Source organism: Mustela nivalis (genome assembly GCF_964662115.1).
Source record: "Mustela nivalis genome assembly, chromosome: 1".
In the NCBI taxonomy this organism is placed as follows: domain Eukaryota; kingdom Metazoa; phylum Chordata; class Mammalia; order Carnivora; family Mustelidae; genus Mustela; species Mustela nivalis.
The window spans coordinates 144264063-144282940 of NC_139020.1; the positions used below are offsets into that span (position 1 = coordinate 144264063).

At 32.4% G+C, this 18878-nt stretch overlaps 1 protein-coding gene across 1 annotated transcript in view; it reads left to right on the top strand.

The window, feature by feature from the left end:
* STT3B (STT3 oligosaccharyltransferase complex catalytic subunit B) overlaps positions 1–18878 on the top strand; it is a 98299-nt gene that overhangs the window by 69209 nt on the left and 10212 nt on the right. The window contains exons 6-12 of the mRNA XM_082724167.1: positions 9201–9299; positions 10853–10999; positions 11903–11951; positions 13315–13469; positions 15442–15653; positions 17374–17561; positions 18161–18332. Coding sequence (XP_082580293.1) covers positions 9201–9299; positions 10853–10999; positions 11903–11951; positions 13315–13469; positions 15442–15653; positions 17374–17561; positions 18161–18332 — 1022 coding nt within the window. The remainder of the gene's footprint in view (positions 1–9200; positions 9300–10852; positions 11000–11902; positions 11952–13314; positions 13470–15441; positions 15654–17373; positions 17562–18160; positions 18333–18878) is intronic.

The following is an 18878-nucleotide window of genomic DNA, read 5'->3' on the forward strand; positions in this document are numbered from 1 at the left end:
CCCTCTGCCTCCCATTCCCCCTGGTTGTGCTCTCTCTCTCTCTGCAAATAAATAAAATCTTTAAAAAATAAAATAAAAAGTAAAACCAAAAAAGGTAGAACCATAAATTTTAGGCATCATATTATACTTGGCATATATAAACAAAGCATACGCTAAATAACAGAAGAACTTAAAAGAAAAATTGCATGTAAAAATTCTAGGATACAAAAGCTGGAAGCACTAGAATTTAGTTTGTCTAATTTTACCCTAGGAAATTTAAGCAAATTGGTTCACTAGGGAATTAAATGTTTAATAGATACTAAGTTTTGTGCTAGCCATTAAGATGCACAGATGATCAAAAGATGGTCCTTTTCTAGGGAGCTTATATTATACAGCATAATTTCATTATTACAGAGTAATTCTAGCATATGAACAAAATGGAAATGAGAAGGAGTTTTAACTTTTGAGTTTCAGGAAAGTCTTAACCTTGTTAGGCTTTCTAATTGACTATGTCCTTCTGAAAGTTTTAGAGGTAAATCTTGATCTTGAGAGGAGGAAATAATATGGGAAACAGACTTACAGAGAGGTTGTGATGGCGTAACTATAAATGAGAGGTGCCGTATCAGGGTAAGAGTATGAACTGCAAAGCCAAATTAACAGGATTCAATTCCTGGTCTAGTCACTTACTAGTGGTACAACTTTGGGCAGGTTACTTAATTTCTTTATGCTTTAATGTCCGCACGCAAACAAATGGAGATAATGATTCCCACCTGGCAGAATTTTAAGATTAAATGAAAAGTGCTATTTAAGTGTTTTGATATTTAAATTTATGAAGGAATAACTAGACAGGAAGAAAGAGTTCCAGAGGCTGAGAGGTGATTATAAAGACTGAGGCTATCTAAAGATTTTTTTTTTTAAGTGTAAATACACTTCCACTACGGAAGTGTATTAGATAAAATACCAAATAGCAACTAAAACACACTAATAGAGTGGTATGCTTATTTTTATTTATCATTTTAAAATTTAAGATAATATTGTATGTAACTGAGAAAGTCAAATATTACTACAAAGCTTATAAGCAAAATCAGGGTTTTTTCCACGTTTTCTTTAATTGGCTCACTCCCCAAATTCTTAAGTTGAGACAACCACTTTTAATTCTTTCAGTTGTTTCTTTGGGTTTTTACCACTAATAAGCTTCTCAGGATTCTGGTCATCAGTCCAACATGTGGGGGTGGTTTTCCCACACCATCAAACAGTTCTCTGATACTAGCTGAGTATCATAACACTCAACTCAATTCTGATACTATCTATCCTTAGGTAGCGTCAGATGTCACAGGTTAAGGGTTTAGTCCCACAAGACTAGCTACTCTGCTTTATATGCCAGTCACAAGTCCAGGTTGTTACTTGTGCTTTTGACCAGATGGCTGTAAATCATAGGTTCCCATGATCCCCTCCTTGGTTTGATTAATTTACTAGGGTAATTATAAGATTGCAGATTTATTATAAAAGGACGTAATTCAGGAACAGCCAGATGGAAGAGATGTATTGGGCCAGGTATGGGGAATGCCAGGCACTCCACTTTCCCCAGATCTCCACTTATTCAACCTGAAGTTTTTGGAACCCTGTCCTTTTGAAGTTTTATGGAGGCTTCATTATTACATAGTCATGATTGATTAAACCATTGGCCATTTGAATTTACTCTTTAACCTTTCACCCATACCTGGAGGTCAAGGGGTTGGGATTGAAATTCTGATCCACTAATGATGTGGTTGGTTCCCTTTGACAGCCAGCCTTTATCCTTAGGTGAGATGCAAAAGTCATCCAGTAACATAATAAAAAACACCTTAATCATTCTCATCACTGAGGAAATTCCAGGTGTTTTGGGGCTCTGTGCCAGGAGCATTGGATCAAGACCAAGTATATATTTCTTATAAAACATAGCAACACAATTTGAAACTCCTATTTCTTGATTTTTATTTTCCAATTTTAGATGCTATCTGTTGATCCTCTATTATTTCTGCCCAGATTTAGCTGCCATCCATTAATTTCTACTTAGACACAAATATACTTTCCTATCTCTGCTCCTGAATGCGTTCTTGTTAAAAATAAAGCTGATGTCTGCTATAGGAAAGACTACCAATTTTATTTTTTTAAATATGTAGAATTCTTTGTTTTGGTAATGTCCTTTGAAAAACACTATGACAGGCTTTAATTTTGTTGGCTTGAGATCAGAAACACCTCCCATTTGTTCATATGAAGTTTAATGGGTGAAGAATTTATGATATTGACTCTTTGTTATTTGTACTAATACTTACCTTTATTAACATTTCCCATTCTAAAGCCTTGGGTTGTCTGCTGGAAAGAGGAATTAGGAGTATTGTGAATTAACAAAAACTATAGGGCAATAGCATACTGAGGTAGATGCATGGGGGTAATTGATGAAATAGAAGAGAAGTGACATTCCTCGTCTTGCACATAACTTCTATTGTCTTGCAAAGTAATTTTCCCAAGAAATCAGTTACCTTCATTTTACAGTTAAATAAATGAAAACCCAGAAAAGAAAAAAATTATACCTAACAAAGAATAGCTTTTTCTAAAATGATGTTTCTAAATCAGCTGAGAATTCGAAAAACAACATAAGAATTATATTTCTTATACAGAAATGTATTTTTTTTTAATTGCCAATACCATTTTATGGGCTAGAAATGCTAAATAGCAAAGTTGTGTCCTTGCCTTTTGTGCTGATACTCAGTTATAGGTAATAGAATGTCTTTAAAAACCTACTCTAAATAGTAACTTATTACAAAATGACTCCTAAAAGGGATTCAGTATATAAATAAACTAAAATCATTTTGATAGTTTAGACCTGAGATATTGAAATAATAAAAGGTTATACATTTTTATATTTGTGGCTGATAAATTTTTACCACATGAAAGATTACATTTATAGCCTATAAATAGATTTTTATAAGGATTGAATATGTCCATATAACACTAAAGCATAATTTTCCCATGCTGTCTAGAATGTTCAATTTATCAGTGATTTTTTTATCTTGCATTAATTGGTTTGCCTCTCTTCTTTATTGTACCTTCAAGGGAACATAAGCCAAGAGCAGACAGACAAATAGGGACTATCATAATTGCCCCCCATCCCCCTAAATTTTTATATGAAGTTTTCATTTTAAAGTTAGAAATTGCAATATTAGTTCCATAAAGTGAGTTTTCCAGATGACTGTCCTGTAGTAGGCATTGAAACTAATTATTGGGGGAAAGAAATGGGAAAATTCTTCTTAGACTAGTATATAATACTTAAGGATTCCTTTTACAACTTTCTCAGTGGGTACTTTAAAGTTTATTTGGGGGGAAAATTTGGGGGGAAAACAAAGTTTATTTGTGCACTTGAAGATGCTTCTGCCATCCATATTGTTAACATGACTCATTATTTAGTTTTCAAAGGATTAGTCTTTTACGTCTTCTTGTTTTAAGACCTAGGATATATAGAACAAGAGTCTTACCTATGATTTAGCCGTGATTATTAGCTTAATCCAAAAAGTTTCTTCAGTGAATAGAAACAATAAATGTTCATGTTCTACAAACTGTACGGAAGCAGTAAATCATTTCATACTCTTATCTAGAAGAATAGATACTAGATTTCCTTTAAGGATCTGTTCTTACTGAATTTTGTTTCATAGTCCAGAAAATTTTTGTTTGTGTAGTATAAATTTACAGAGTCTTAGTCATATTAGTTAAATAAATTTAGAAACCTAGTTAGTGATAGTAATTGACATTATGAAAAGCTACATTAAGAAGAACTTAAATTGCTTAGTTTTTTAGTAATAACATTGAATCTGCATGGTTTAAATTCTTTATTTTACTTAGTTTATGAGTGAATTAAGGTTACTGATATTTGTCTATTACTGCTTCTTTGCATATTAAGTTTAGTAACTAATCTTAGCTTTAAAGGAGTTAATTATTTATCTAGGAACATTATCTGATACTTTTATGTAAAAATTACATATATTTCATGAGTTCTTCATGTAGTCTTTAAACACACACTTTATATTTTAATGTACTTAGGTAACTTAGTAACCATTGGCAGAAGTTAAATGAGTAATGTTTTCACATGACAGAAATAAAACTCAAACTCAGATATATGTTTGTTTATTTTCTCCTGTACTATCCTTGGTGTTATTTTAGGTATCAGTATGAAATACATATGCTATTCTTAAAAGTTATATTGGGTGTCTCTCTGTCAAGTGTTTTGAACAAGTCATTGCTGCTTTTTGCAAATCAATCTTATAAAGTATCTGTTTCAAAGGTTCATTCTCGGGGCGCCTGAGTGGTTCAGTCAGTTAAGCTGCCTTCAGTTCAGGTCCTGGGATCAAGCCCCATGTCAGGCTCCCTGCTCAGTTGGGAGCCTGCTCTTCCCTCTCCCTCTCTCTCCTGGCTCCGCTGGTGCTCTCACTCACTCTCTCAATCTCTAATGTCTGTCTCTATCGCAAATAAAATCTTAAAAAAAAGAGAGAAAGAAAAACAACTACAAAGATCCATTCTCTACATAGTTAATGATGAGCAGCATCTTTGGAAAAGAGAAATTATTTTCCTTATTATATATGTCTGTTAATCATTAAGAATTCATATTTTTATGTTTTTTTTTTCAGTTCTGAGCTTTAATTTGTATCTCGTAAGTTTCTTACCATTCTTCATCCTGCTTATTTACCCAGGATTCACAGTAATTAAGTAATAAAATATCTTTATTAAAAGGCTTCAATAGTTTTATAGTGCTTTAATCATATTTGTTAATAAAGCAAAATTGGTTGGATTCTCAAATATTTCCCCATGGTGTTTCTTTTGGTTAATACTGTTTTGGTTGAGAGAGAAGCAGAATGGCAAAGGAGTATTTAGTTAGACCTTTCCATTAAATATCAAACAGGAAATGAGGGAACTCAGAAATGCTAAGGTGATTTAATGGTGGATCATAGTTACTGTAAATCCAATATTCACGAAAGCTTTTCCAACTTTAAATAAAAGGAAGTACAACAGTATTTTATAAGTCTAAAGAGTACCATTGACTTAAGTCTTTGCTTTGTTAGGGAGATGGTACTTAAAGGTTAGTTTGGGGAACAACAGGGTCTTCTTGAAAACTTAAAGTTTTAATGGAGCTTGAATCAGAAGTTTCAGTACCTTTGTTTGATAGAACAACTCATCTGTGTACCTTAAGTAAAGTAGTTTTCTATATAATTTTGTCCCTATCCCATACATACCCTTAGATAAAGAATAAATAAAGTATTTTAACAGTAAAAGATTTTTAGGCTCTGTTTAAAAGAATTAGCATTTGACCCAAGTCAGAGAGATTTTCTTTGACTGGAAATAATCAAACAGAATAGTATACCTTGTAGATACCTAATGACCATTTTTTCTGGAATTCTTCGAGCACATTGGGAATATCATATGCAGTAGTGAATGCCAGTAACTGTGCTTCCACAGGATGGCAGTGTGGTAACATTTTCATGATGTAATAAATGATTTACAACATTATTGGCATTGTGCATTTTCTTAGAGTTCACTACTTTGATGGTATGCTTTGTTCTTCTGGTTCAAAGGGTAAGAGAAGTAGATTAGCATGGGTGGATAGAAAGTTGTGATAGATATGGATAGTAAGTTATTTGGACAAGTTTCCTTAGAAAGTTCATGGGAAGAATTAGTGGGGAATGATTGCTATCTGTGGGTTTGTGTTATTGTGGTCTTCTAAGAACATTAGAGGATGATAGAGATGGTGTCCACTGTCTTTTCAGTGCTGATGGCAAGAAGAGGTCTCTCCCTCCTTGAAGTTTTTATAGAGCCAGGGTTTTTTCATTGATGTGCTTCATTGTATTATAGTTATGTACATCTCTGATTTTCCCAATTAGATACCTAACTCTTAGAGGATGGAGTTGATCTTAATATAGAATGCCTTGACCATAATGACATAAAGTTTTATATTTTAATGAATTAATTAGGTAATTTTTAAACACAGTGTTAGATGCTATTGCACAAAGTATCTATTGTACAAAGCAACAAAATATGTTTTCACTTTAGTGAAAATTTTATTTATTTTTAAGAATTGAGAGTCAATTCACTATTTCTTTCTACCAAAGTATATCTAGTACTTCTATGTCTTAAAACATGGCTTTGTAAATGGAACTTAAAATGAGGTACAGAAATGTGTATTTAATTTTACAGAGTCAAGGAGAAGGACAATATTAAACAATTTGAGTTTGTGATATTTTATATTACCTGGCAAGTAATCCTGACTTTTTTTAAATGGAAATACTTGTCTTTTTAATAAAAAAATTCTGTGAGGAGGAACATATATCCCACTATGTAAACATCACAGGATCAGTGATCCAACAAATACAAAAATAGAGAAAACATGAATCCAGTTCTCTTAGAAAATGCTGCTCTTTGGATTATTGTATATATCATTTACCAGCTTTGTATCACTGGTGCATATATAATATAGATAAAGGCATTCAAAGGCAAAATATTGTTGAAGTTATCTCTTTCTATTTATTGAGTTTTATTTGGCATTAACCAATGTTTACAAAGTAATACAAATAAAAGTCCCACCTGGTCTTTTGATGTTTTCTGAGATTGAGGTTCTTTTTCTTGAACAACTCCATCACTCTTATTAAATAGCTTGAATTCTAGTGTATCTTGTATCTATATGAAGAGTTTTTTTTCTTTACCAATGACAGTGTCTGTGGATTTGCATAAAACCACTGAGTTGAGACTATTAGGAGGTTTATTCTTCTTTTTGAAAAGTCTGGAAATGAACTTGAGCAGATCCCTGAGAGGAAACTTGGATAGTTCCCAAGCATGAGGTTGCTTATGCTTTTACATTGCCAAGCATAGTAATAGTCCAGTTTGAAGAGAGAGAGTATGAATTTGGATATGTTTATGTGTGCTCACCATACCTTTTAGTAATTATTTCTGGAAAATGTGACTTAAAGAAGTAAATGGGCTAGAGACTTTCTACTTTTTTTTTTTTCCTAAAACAAAAAACATACTACCTTGCAAATTAAAACCATACAGACAAATGAAGATTTGTGTTTATCTGCACTGGGATGGGGGGAATGGGGAGCACCTGCTTAATGAGTGTGGGGGTTTTTTGGGGGGTGATGAGAACATTTTGGGACTAGAGAGCCATTTGTGTATGTACTAAATACCTCTAAAATACTCACTTTTAAATGATTGTACATAAATATCACCTCAAGTTTTTTTAAAAGATTTTATTTTTTTATTCATCATGTGCCATTTATCATATTTAATCCAGATTCTGTGATAGTATTAAAACATTCAGTGTTCATTAGTGTTTATAAGAAAGAGAAGTCTAGCCTAAGAGGTGAAGATGTTATTCGGACATAAGTAGACTTTAACTATAATTAAAATATGTAAATGACATAAGGTTTTCCCAGGCCTGGCCTTTCTAGTTGTGCCTTTGTGTGTTCAGTATTTGTCTAAGGTTTGATTTCTCAGTAGTAAGTGTCTAATAAAAGGCCTGTTGGTCATAGAATCTTAGGTTATTATTGTTGGGTAGGGGTGATCGACAAATCTTTTTTGTCCATACCCCTCATTCTGTAGTGAGAAAATTGAAAATTTTTTAGGCAGTTGTTCAAGATCAAGATCACTTATTACCATTTTTTTCTGATTCTGCCCCAGTGACTCTGCCATGGCCTATACACAGCACTGATAGAAACATGCTGATAAAAAACAAACAAATAAATAAATAAAAATTTAAAAAAAGAAACATGCTGATACTAGAAATTCCATTAACCAAATTGATTGACAGTTTAAGTCACTTAATATAGAAATTCTGGTTCACTTAGCTTTTGTGCATTTGTGTTCAGGTACCTCACTGAGGGTAATTCCTTCCATCATTAATATCCCTGGAATGTGCATTATTAGGTGGACTACTTTTGTAGTCTCCTCTAGACAACCGGTTCTCCATTATCTTGAGCGTATTGGAAACTTTTTTCACATACACTGGTCCTTCCTATTAAATGTACTTGAGCTACTTACCTTTTCCTAACACTATAGTCATCTCTTATCATACAGATTGGGAGATAGCTTAACATCTGAACCATTAGCCCATGGTTTACCTTCCATAAATGGGTTTCTTTTGAAACCAAGGAAACATTCTTTCTCAGCTAAATTGGAGGAAAGAGAAGTGTATGCTGAATGCTGAATAGTGTAGAATTTGGATACACTTTTAACAGTTCTCTTCCGAACTACACCCGCAGTCTTTTTTCCTAATAGAATAGTTTATTTGCCAAGAGCTATGGACTATGTTTCATAAAATGATGTAAATAAGCTTCCATTATAAATAGAATAATTTTCATATTGACTTACTTCAATTGGATTTTATCTTCATTTCTAAATAACTTCCGATTATAATGATTCCCAATTCTAACTTCTCTGTAATGAACTTAATCAAAATAGTGATCTGCGAACACCTAAATGCAAAACAAGTTATTATACAAATTCTAATCCCTCCCCATTTCCCTACATTTATGTTGATATAAGCCAAGAATATTATAGTATGCTCAATGCCAAGAGCAAATGGTTTTCCTTTATTAGACCCTAGTAAATTCAGAAACTAGTCTGTTCAATGGCTTGACTTTTATATACTTAGTCCTTTTCTTCTTCTATGACAGAAAACTTAGTGGACAGACATGGGAGGGTTTTTTTGTTTCTCACTGAGAGGTACTGTACAAAGTGTTAGACTATACAAAGGATGTGGAAAACTTGAGAGTTTTGAGATGATAGCAGCTATTTGTATATGATGAAGATCAGTATTCTTTAGGTCATGCTTCAGAGTAATGCCAGTAGGAATAGCTTTTAATTAGTTATATAGCTTCTGAGGTATGTCAGTTATTATTGATAGATTGAAAACTTGATTCCATTTTAGGAAAAGGAAAGCAGCACCAGTCTCCTAAACTGTTCTAAATGATACTTTGCAAAGAAACGTACTTTAAAGATTGGTAGAAAGAATTTTCATGATTTATAATATGCAATTAACTAGCAATTATATATCAAATAGAGCAGTCATTTCAAGATTCTGTTCTTAAAATAAGGTTCATTAAAACTTTGCTAAAAATATGAGCTATTTGTATACATTTATGTTTGAAGTACTTAATGGTAGTAGTAAATTATCCTTGTTTCCTATTTTGTCTTTATAGCATATAGCACTTTCTACATTGTGGGTTTAATATTATCCATGCAGATACCCTTTGTGGGATTCCAGCCAATCAGGACAAGTGAACACATGGCAGCTGCTGGTATGAAAAAATATCTGTTTTTCTTTTTCTAAAGAATATATGAATGCGTAACCAGCCAGTCTTCAAGGGAATTGTTATTTTCATTTTTGTTTTTAATTTTCATCTTACTGGTTTTAAAACATTGTCGCTATAAAATATGAAGTCATAGTTGTTTTTTTTTTTTACTTTCTGATACTGTGTTCCCCAAATGTGCCCATTTTCCCAGCTACTGTTGTTTTGAAAGGGGAAAATATTCCTTTTTACACAATCCATGTTATTTGCAAACACTAAATAACATACGCTTGGATTAAGCAAATATTAAACAGTGTATCTGTACACTGAGTTTCTGCATTTCAGCAAATTTAGATGGAACATTTTATTTTTATGTCCCTTTCATCTCCCTAAAATATTTTATCTACTAACTGAAATTAATGGCTTTTATATTGATTATGAAATAATACAATTCCTTTCCATATGAGTAGACTATTTTGCCATTATTAGTCTAGATCACAATTAACAAGATAATGGGAGACCTTTGAATAAAACTTTAACAAACATTCTTAACACAAGATCCATGACACCCACAGGAAGTCTGCAGGTAGTAATTTTATTTGTAGCATTTTATATTAGTATATATAACTCTGATATGGTATTCCATAACTACTATCAGATTCTAAGTTAGAATCTTGAACTCGCCCCACAAAAAAGTTAAGAACTCGCACCTTACTGTTACATAGCACTTTATGAATACTTTTACTTACATTTCTAATTTGATATTATAAAATTACCAAGTGATTTTATATGCGAGAAATGTATATCCAGTTTTGAGTAATGTGTATAAAGATACACAGTCACCTAAAAACTTCAGTTGTATGGGTTATTATATTTTTGTTTATATTATGTTTGTTATATGGGTTATTATATTTTCTAAAGTCTAAATCTTTGATTATACTTATTCATTCTAAAATGGTTAAAATTCTAAAAAACAAATTTTTAAAAGAAAAAGCAGTATGCCATATGGATTTGGGATTCTCTCATGTCTTCTAGTTTTACACCTAGTGCTTTTGTATCATGTTTGGTATATTTTAACAAAAAATACTTTTTGCTGTTACTGCTCTAATTTAGCATTCACCCTTATATTCAATAATTTAGAGTCTTATATAAGTGTGTAACTAAGATCATAAAGAGTAACTATCAGGATTCTCCTGATACAAGTCATTTGTATCCTTGAGTAAATCTTAGGTCTCTTCTTGTAATGACAGTTCTACTTTTTTTATCCCTAGAAACCAGAAAACAGATCACTAAAATATGGGACAAGGGAAGAATGTAATGTGATAAATAGGATGTAGTTATTGAAATGAGATTTTTTCATATCTGGTCCATATGTGGGGATTCTGATCATTTTTAAAAATATATGGTAATTTCTTTGACAAAGGAAATGTTGGTTAGATGAAATCACTAGTCTTTGATAGGTTTGATACAGGGTATTCGAAGAAGCTCTTTAAATTAACCTTTTTAAGTATCTTTGGAAAAGTACTTTGTTGATTATTTATATTGCCCTTTTCTTTAATTAGGTGTGTTTGCATTGCTGCAAGCTTATGCTTTTTTGCAGTATCTGAGAGACCGATTAACAAAACAAGAGTTCCAGACCCTTTTCTTTTTGGGTGTGTCACTAGCTGCAGGTGCTGTGTTCCTTAGTGTCATCTATTTGACTTATACAGGTAGGTGTCATCACATGTAGATTGTGAATCTTGTCTTTAGATTATTCAAAAAGGTAATTATTTTACAAATTTGGTACATTTTCTTTTTATCCTACTAGGTTAAATACTGTGGTTGTATTCCTTACAAACAATATGAAAATAATAGAGGCTCTAAAATCTGAATAGCACTACAAATTGTGATTATTTTTTTTAACTGTATCTTAATTTTAGTTTTTCAGTCCCAAATAAATATACTTTCAAGCATCCTTCTCTTGATAGTTGAATAGCCCCGAAGTATATAAAATTCAGTTTCCATAGTTACCTACGATAAGCTTGCCCTACTCTGTATGCATACACTCTTTCTCTTTCCAACTTTTAAACACTCAACCAAATCAGTTTCCATCTGCGTCTAGATTCCAACTGACTTTCTAATCCTGACTTCAATAGTGTCTGGAAACAAATCAAATTACTCTCTAAAGGTCAAATTAATATACTAGCCTAGCTCAAAATCAAGGATTAATTGGCAAGAGTGAAGGCAAGAATGTTTAAAATCATTTTTGCACTTTATTTAAATTTGGCATACTGGATTAGATAATTTAGACATCTTTCCCCTTTGTAAATTATCAAATGTTATCTTAATGTCTTAGCTTTATTTTACTAGTGAACTGGAAGTTTAAAGAAGAATGGGAAAACTTCCTATAATTTTATCTGTCAACTTGTATTTCTCTGGAAATGTGATCTCCATAGATACTTGTTTTTATGTGATTACTAACCTTACTTTATCTGACTGCCAGGTGTATGAAATATGTTGTCACCTACAAAAGAAAACTGAAATTCTTTTAATAGTAATTTACATTAGTTCCATAACAGTTAACATAAACAATAAAAAGGCAGATTGATTTCCTCTACATTTTTCCTTCCAAGGTTACATTGCACCATGGAGTGGCAGGTTTTACTCATTGTGGGACACTGGGTAAGTGCAGATAAGTTATTTGTCCTAATATTATTTTAAAATACCTTTTTCCTCTGTTGCTTCATTATAGTATCTCTGTCATTACTTGGGCAACATTTCTGAAGTACCTAGCATATGCTAGTTTAATAAATGTTGAATCATCCTTTGGAATTTATCTTTGTTTAAAATTTCTGTTTAGAGTGCACCTGTAGTATGATACATGTAAGTCATACCTTTCTGTTCTACATGGTCAGCTCCTTATTTTAGTTCTCTTTGTCAAAACACTGCAGGTAACATTTGTGCCCTTTTAATAATTGATTTTTAACCATTCTGTCTCTTAGTAGTACTTAATTTTTAATTCGTAAGGTTCTGTGTTATAAACACATAGTTTTTCTGTAGTTTTTCTAATGCCACATTATCTAAGTTCCTTGATATTTTTAGTCTATCAAATACATTAGAGGATATTGTGCATTTTTAAAGAGTGCTACTGTAAAATGAAATGATTAAAAATTTTAGTTTTAATGAGACAACTAGTTCAATAAAACTTTTGTCCCTAAATGTTTTCCTGACATAAGAATGTAATCTGTTGATGACAGTTTATCTCTCTTGCCTCTTCCCACTGTTTTTCTTCTTTGTTACTCCCTATGTGGCCCAGTAAACCTGCCAATAAACAACTTACTGATTGGGCCTGCTTGGTGTGATACCAAAAAGGCTCATGCCCAGGTCTAATTAAGAGCATAAGCGGTTTATGTATAAATGACTGAAGCTAGCATTTAGACACATATTTCAAGAGATCAGCCTGTGGATCACCAAAAAGTTTGAGGAAGAACCCTGGTCATAGACAGTTATTCTTATTAGGTTAAATAATTAGGTCAAATTTTTTAAGTCTTTCTTATTTAATTGACTATTTTGGAATCTCAGGGTATTTCAGGAACAATTTCTTCTCTCCTTTTGGTTTCCCTCACCTGCTTTTGTGCCATCTTGTTAAGAAAGGTATTGTGGTAATACAGTATCTTACAGGATAAGGTATTTCTGCTAGTAATAAGTCTAAAAGATATGAAACTTGTTGATAACAAACGTTAGGAAATGCTAATCAAAACTGCAGAAATTTCCTATTTGAACAAAGCTTTTGTATTAAAAGTCAGAGCCAGCACTTCTATAACTGGCTTTTAGATAAGTCTTCCAATTTTAGGAGTGGCATATTGGTTTTTGGTTCACCAGTGTGGACCAGATTTATTTCCATCTGTAGGTTACATTGGAATATACTTTTAAGCAAGAAGGGATGGGTGATAGGAACCATATTTACAGTCAAAGGAAATTTCTTCATCTAAAAGAGACTCCTGTTTTATTTAATTTTAAACAATATTAACTTTTTAAATGCCAGGTATGCAAAAATACACATTCCAATTATTGCATCAGTGTCTGAACATCAACCTACGACTTGGGTATCTTTCTTCTTTGATCTACATATTCTTGTGTGTACCTTCCCAGCAGGCCTATGGTTCTGCATTAAAAATATCAACGATGAAAGAGTATTTGGTAAGAGATTTTTAATAAATACTTTGATTTGGAACAATTACTTTCTTTATTGAGATTATCACTTTAAAGTTTTATTTTTCTTTGCTTGAGTCTATGCATATTCAAGATAAATTTCCTCTCATTTTGTGGAAGTGTTTTGTGAAGAAAAATTCAGTTTGTATTATATATACTCATCAAAGTAAATTAACTTAGAGCAGTTACATAAAATTTTCATTTAACTGAGTATGTTTTCTGAGAGATTAATGTTACTTGTAGTATGTGACTGAGAATTGGAAATTATAACTCTTTTGACAACATAGTCTTTATTTTCTGAATTAGATATGTTTTAGTAGGAGGAAGTTCACAGCAGCATCCATTGTCCAAATTTCAGTGTAAAGTCGTTTTGTAATGGAGTAGGAATCACTTTTAAGTTAACATCCTTTTCACTGATAAATTTATTTCCAACTAAGAAGGTGGTATTTTCAAACTATTTTAAAGCCAGATGTTTAAAATTTGACCTTCAAGATATAAGTAGACAAAATAAGCAGAAACTAAAGACCTTTACATGAATAAATCATCACAAGAAGTATCTGTTTAAATCTGAAACTTTATAAAGATTTGTAACGTACACACTTGAACTTGTACAAGTATGATGTTTGAACCATGAGTGACACTCAGGTTACTATTCCAGAGTAAAGTCAGGAGAGAAAAATAGCACTTGCATGAGTTATGACCAAGGATGACATTCATTTTTGTCCTGTTTATATAGATCAGTGACTTTGGATAAGGTCTTATTAATATTCTGTCACTCAGAAGAACTTAAGTTTAAACATTTTCCCCCCTTATTAGTCAGCAGTCCCAGTCCCAGGTATATATCCAAGAGAAGTAAGTGTGTATATCCAACAAAGGACACGTTTAAGAATGTGCATAGCAACTTTATCCATTATAGTCCATTATAGCCCCTAATTAGAAACATTTTAAAGATTATCAGCAGTAGAATAGATAAATAAATTCTGATGTACAGTATAATATATGACAACATTTAATAAAAGAATAGCATGGGTAAATAAAAGAAACTAGTACAAAAGAGAACTTTTTTATATAATTTCATTTTAAGAAGTTCAAGAATAAAGAAAAACGAATTAGTGCTTTAGAAGTTCAAATAGTGATTACCTTTTTTTATAGGGAGGAGGAAGGGCAGCTATTAACTGGGAAGAGGCATGTGGGTTCCTTCTAAGGGAGATACACAAATGTTCTATATTTTGATATGGATAATAATTACATAGGTGTGTACATATGTTAAAAATTCAATAAGCTGTACAGTTACGAATACAGTATAATAAAATCTATGGTTAGAAAAAAATTTAGTTTCAAATGATAAAAGAGCTCTGATGACCATTGAAAGTCATACAGTCTTTAGCCAGAATTGGTGGAGGCTTCCCTGTGGTTAGCACATTATCTAGAAAGCTTTGACTGTTAAAAACTATTTTCAGAAAAAGATTTTTTTTTAAGTCTCTTGGCAGTAACTTTGTAAGTTCCTCCTTTGGTTAATAAATTATATTATTTTCATCTCATTCCTACTTTAAAGCAGGCTTTATGCCAGATACTTGCATTGGCTTTTTATAGATTATTTGTTTTTGTAAACTTACTGTGCCTAATAATCTAATTCACCAAATATGTTTTCATCTCTTAGCTATGGATTTTCAAATATGTGATGCTATTGACAAATACTAAATTGTCATCTTTCCCATAATAATTAAATTTGAATCATGATACATTAACCTAAAACTGTTGATACGTAGTGTTTAGTCAAGTTGCCTTATAATTTCTGAGTATGACTATTAAATCAATTGGTCTGTATTATCAATTTAAAAACAGCTCTTTATGAGATATTTGTTTCTTTTTAGCTTTGGTTTATAATGTAGTGTTAAATACTGAGTTCAGTTTTCTGTAGACATTTTCTGAAGTGTTATAAGAGAACTTGTCTTTGCAGTTGCTCTGTATGCAATCAGTGCTGTCTATTTTGCTGGAGTGATGGTGCGTTTGATGCTGACTTTGACTCCGGTCGTCTGTATGCTATCTGCAATTGCCTTCTCGAATGTGTTTGAGCACTATTTGGGGGATGACATGAAAAGGGAAAACCCACCTGTGGAAGACAGCAGTGATGAGGATGATAAAAGAAACCCAGGAAATTTGTATGATAAGGTGGGAATCTAAATATAAGGGCTTTAAAATTTTTATGTGCTTTATTTTTCTACAATGGCAAGAACTATACATATTTTAAAAAATGATTAAATAAGGATTTAGACAACCTGTGAAATTTCTAATTGGTCTCTACTATTTGTGTCACCATTTGGGTCCTGTTTGGTCTTTTGGTCTTTTAGCTTAGAAGAAGAAAATACAATGTAATCAGAGAAGGAATTCTCTTTTCTTAATTGGTCAGGTTTTATCTGAAACCCCTCCACTTTTGAGAGTAAAACATTCTGCTCTCCTTAGTTACACAAAATTTAGCACTATAAACCCTTCCAAAATGATGTGTACAAGCATTAATTCTTTAGGTCCATATTCAGTGTAAACTTTTTAAATATTTGTTTGATTGAAAAGTAAAATAAAGGGAATAAATAACTTTAGAAAAAAAAAAGAAGAAGAAGAAGCCTCTTGAGCACCTGGGTAACTCAGTTGGTTAAATGCCTGACTCTTGATTTTGGCTTGGGTTGTGAGATAGAGCCCTCCATCAGTCTCCACACTAGGCATGAAGCCCGCTTAAGATTCTCTCTCCCTCTAGCCCCTGCCTCATGCCCCCAGCTTGCACAAGTATGTACACATACTCTATCTTGTTCTCTTTAAAAAAAAAAAAAAAAAAAAAAAGCCTCTAGTTTGTTAGTAACAGATGGCTGTCCAGTATAATGTAATTTACTTTTAACCTTTCACGAACCTTTCACGTAACAGCAGGATTATATTTGGTGCAGGTGTAGAAACAACTTGTAAGGGCACTTGTCTTTTTGTTTGTTTGTTTGTTTTGTTTTGTTTTGTTTTGTTTTTTGTTTAGTCCCATGTTACTTATTTCCATGAGAGTGGCAAAAAAGAATCTTTTATGAAAAAATATGGAACGCTTCAATTTGCATGTCATCCTTTTCCAGGGACCATGTTAACCTTCACTATTTGAGTATTCACTAGGTTTTTAAATACCAAAAAGGAATGAAACTTCCCAGTATAAGTATTAACTTTGAAGTTCTTTCTTTCCTTATTATAGGTCCAATAGAATTCATGTGGATTTGTGTTAATAAAGCACATTCTGCTTTTGTGGTGGTTATGTTTTGTGTTTTTTTTTAAACTGGCTTTGCAATCTAGAACTCTGACTCCTTTGGGATTTTGTTGTTTGCAAAAATGTAATCTTAACAGGATTTTAATCTTAACCAAATAACAAGCCTGTTATTTTGAGGCTTTGGTAATTGGAAGATTACAATAATGCAGATTTTTCCTGTGCTAAAATTACTATAAATCTAAATTATAGGTGGACATTGCCATTTTCAGGATGATAAATTCAGATTTTAAAAGAAAAGGTTGCCAGAATGAGGCCAAAATAACCAGTTATCTCCTTTGTCTTTGTTTTGTTTTTTTCCCCTTTGTATTTAAGTAAAACATAAGGGCACCTGGGTTCAAAAGCTTTATACTAGAGGTATTTTACTTTATGATCAGCTCCTGAATTGGGTATAGTCCCAGAAATCCTTCTCATTCACTTTTGACTTTAAAATCTACCTTGATAATTTTTAGAAAACATTATATCACTCACACAAGACTATCTGATGGTTATACATTTTCCTTCTCAGTGAATTAAATTGATTTAACTTTCTCTCAACATTTTCCCTGAATGCCTTAATGACACAAGTCAAATTATTAGTCTAACCAGTTTTTCTATGTTCAGGCAGGTAAAGTGAGGAAACATGTAACTGAACAGGAAAAAACTGAAGAAGGATTAGGTCCTAATATAAAAAGCATTGTCACCATGTTGATGCTGATGCTATTAATGATGTTTGCAGTCCACTGTACCTGGGTCACAAGCAATGCCTACTCCAGTCCAAGTGTGGTCCTGGCGTCCTATAATCATGATGGGTAAGAAAGTAAATTGGCAGAGCACCTGGGTGGCTCAGTCAGTTAAGCATCTGCCTGCAGCTTTTGTTATGATCCTGGGATCCTGGGAGTGAGCCCAGCATTGGGTTGGGCTCCCTGCTCAGTGGGAAGTCTGTTTCTCCCTCTCCCGATGCCTCTCCCTCTGCTTGTGCTCTCTCACTCTCTCTTTTTCAAATAAAAAAAGAAAAAGAAAATAACTTGGCTATAAAGGGATTTTTTTTTACCTATCCTTTTTTTCTATCTCAAAAGATAGAATTCAAAGATAGAATGGGGTTTGTGAGACTCTGCATTTGAATCCACCATGTTTTTCTTTTACCTCCCTATGGACATTTCCACCCCAGAACTAGTACACCAGAATCTTCTTTTTTTTTTTTTTTTTTTTTTTTTTAAGCTAGCCAAGTAATTTGTGTGCATATTACAGTTTAAAAAGCACTGGTCTAGCTCTTAATGGATCCCCCGCCCCCGTTGTTGAGGATTTTAAAATGTGAAATTATTTAATGGCTTACTTAGCACCTCAAGATTTTAAGTGATTGTCTTCACATTTAAGATCTTATTTAAAAGAATATTGTGATTCTTTTCAGCACCAGGAATATCTTAGATGATTTTAGAGAAGCTTACTTTTGGCTAAGGCAAAATACAGATGAACATGCCCGAGTGATGTCTTGGTGGGATTATGGCTATCAGATAGCTGGAATGGCTAATAGAACTACTTTGGTGGATAATAACACCTGGAATAACAGCCACATAGCACTGGTAAGAATTTGATAAGCAAAAGATTAAAAATTATAAATCTTTATAATTCACAGTCTTTATATTTTGCTGTATATTTTGCTAAATCTTTATATTTCACAGTCAAGCTTCACTTTGTGTTTGAGTAGGGAAAATGTGCGTAAAAGTACTCTGCTGAATTCTCAAAATAATATTTCACTCATTCAATAAAGTAAATGCAGGGTATGCTTATATACTTTGGTTTTAAGAATGGTATTTACCTACTTAAATATCATTCAGAAAATGGGCTGATTTCTGGCACATCGCATGATAAATGTAGCTCACTGGAAAATCAGGCAAAATCTGAAATTTAAATATTGTTTAACTTGTATTTTCCATTTTTAAATTAAAATTATTTGCAAGTATGTAAAGCCAAATGTATTGCAATTTTATGGCCATGTAAATTATGTTCACTCTATTAAATAAGTAATTTGCATAAATTAAGATAATCACCTCTCTGTTCTTTAAAGATTTTAAATAGATAATGGATGTTAAGCAAATGAGTTCTATTTGTGTTAGCATTGTAGCTAG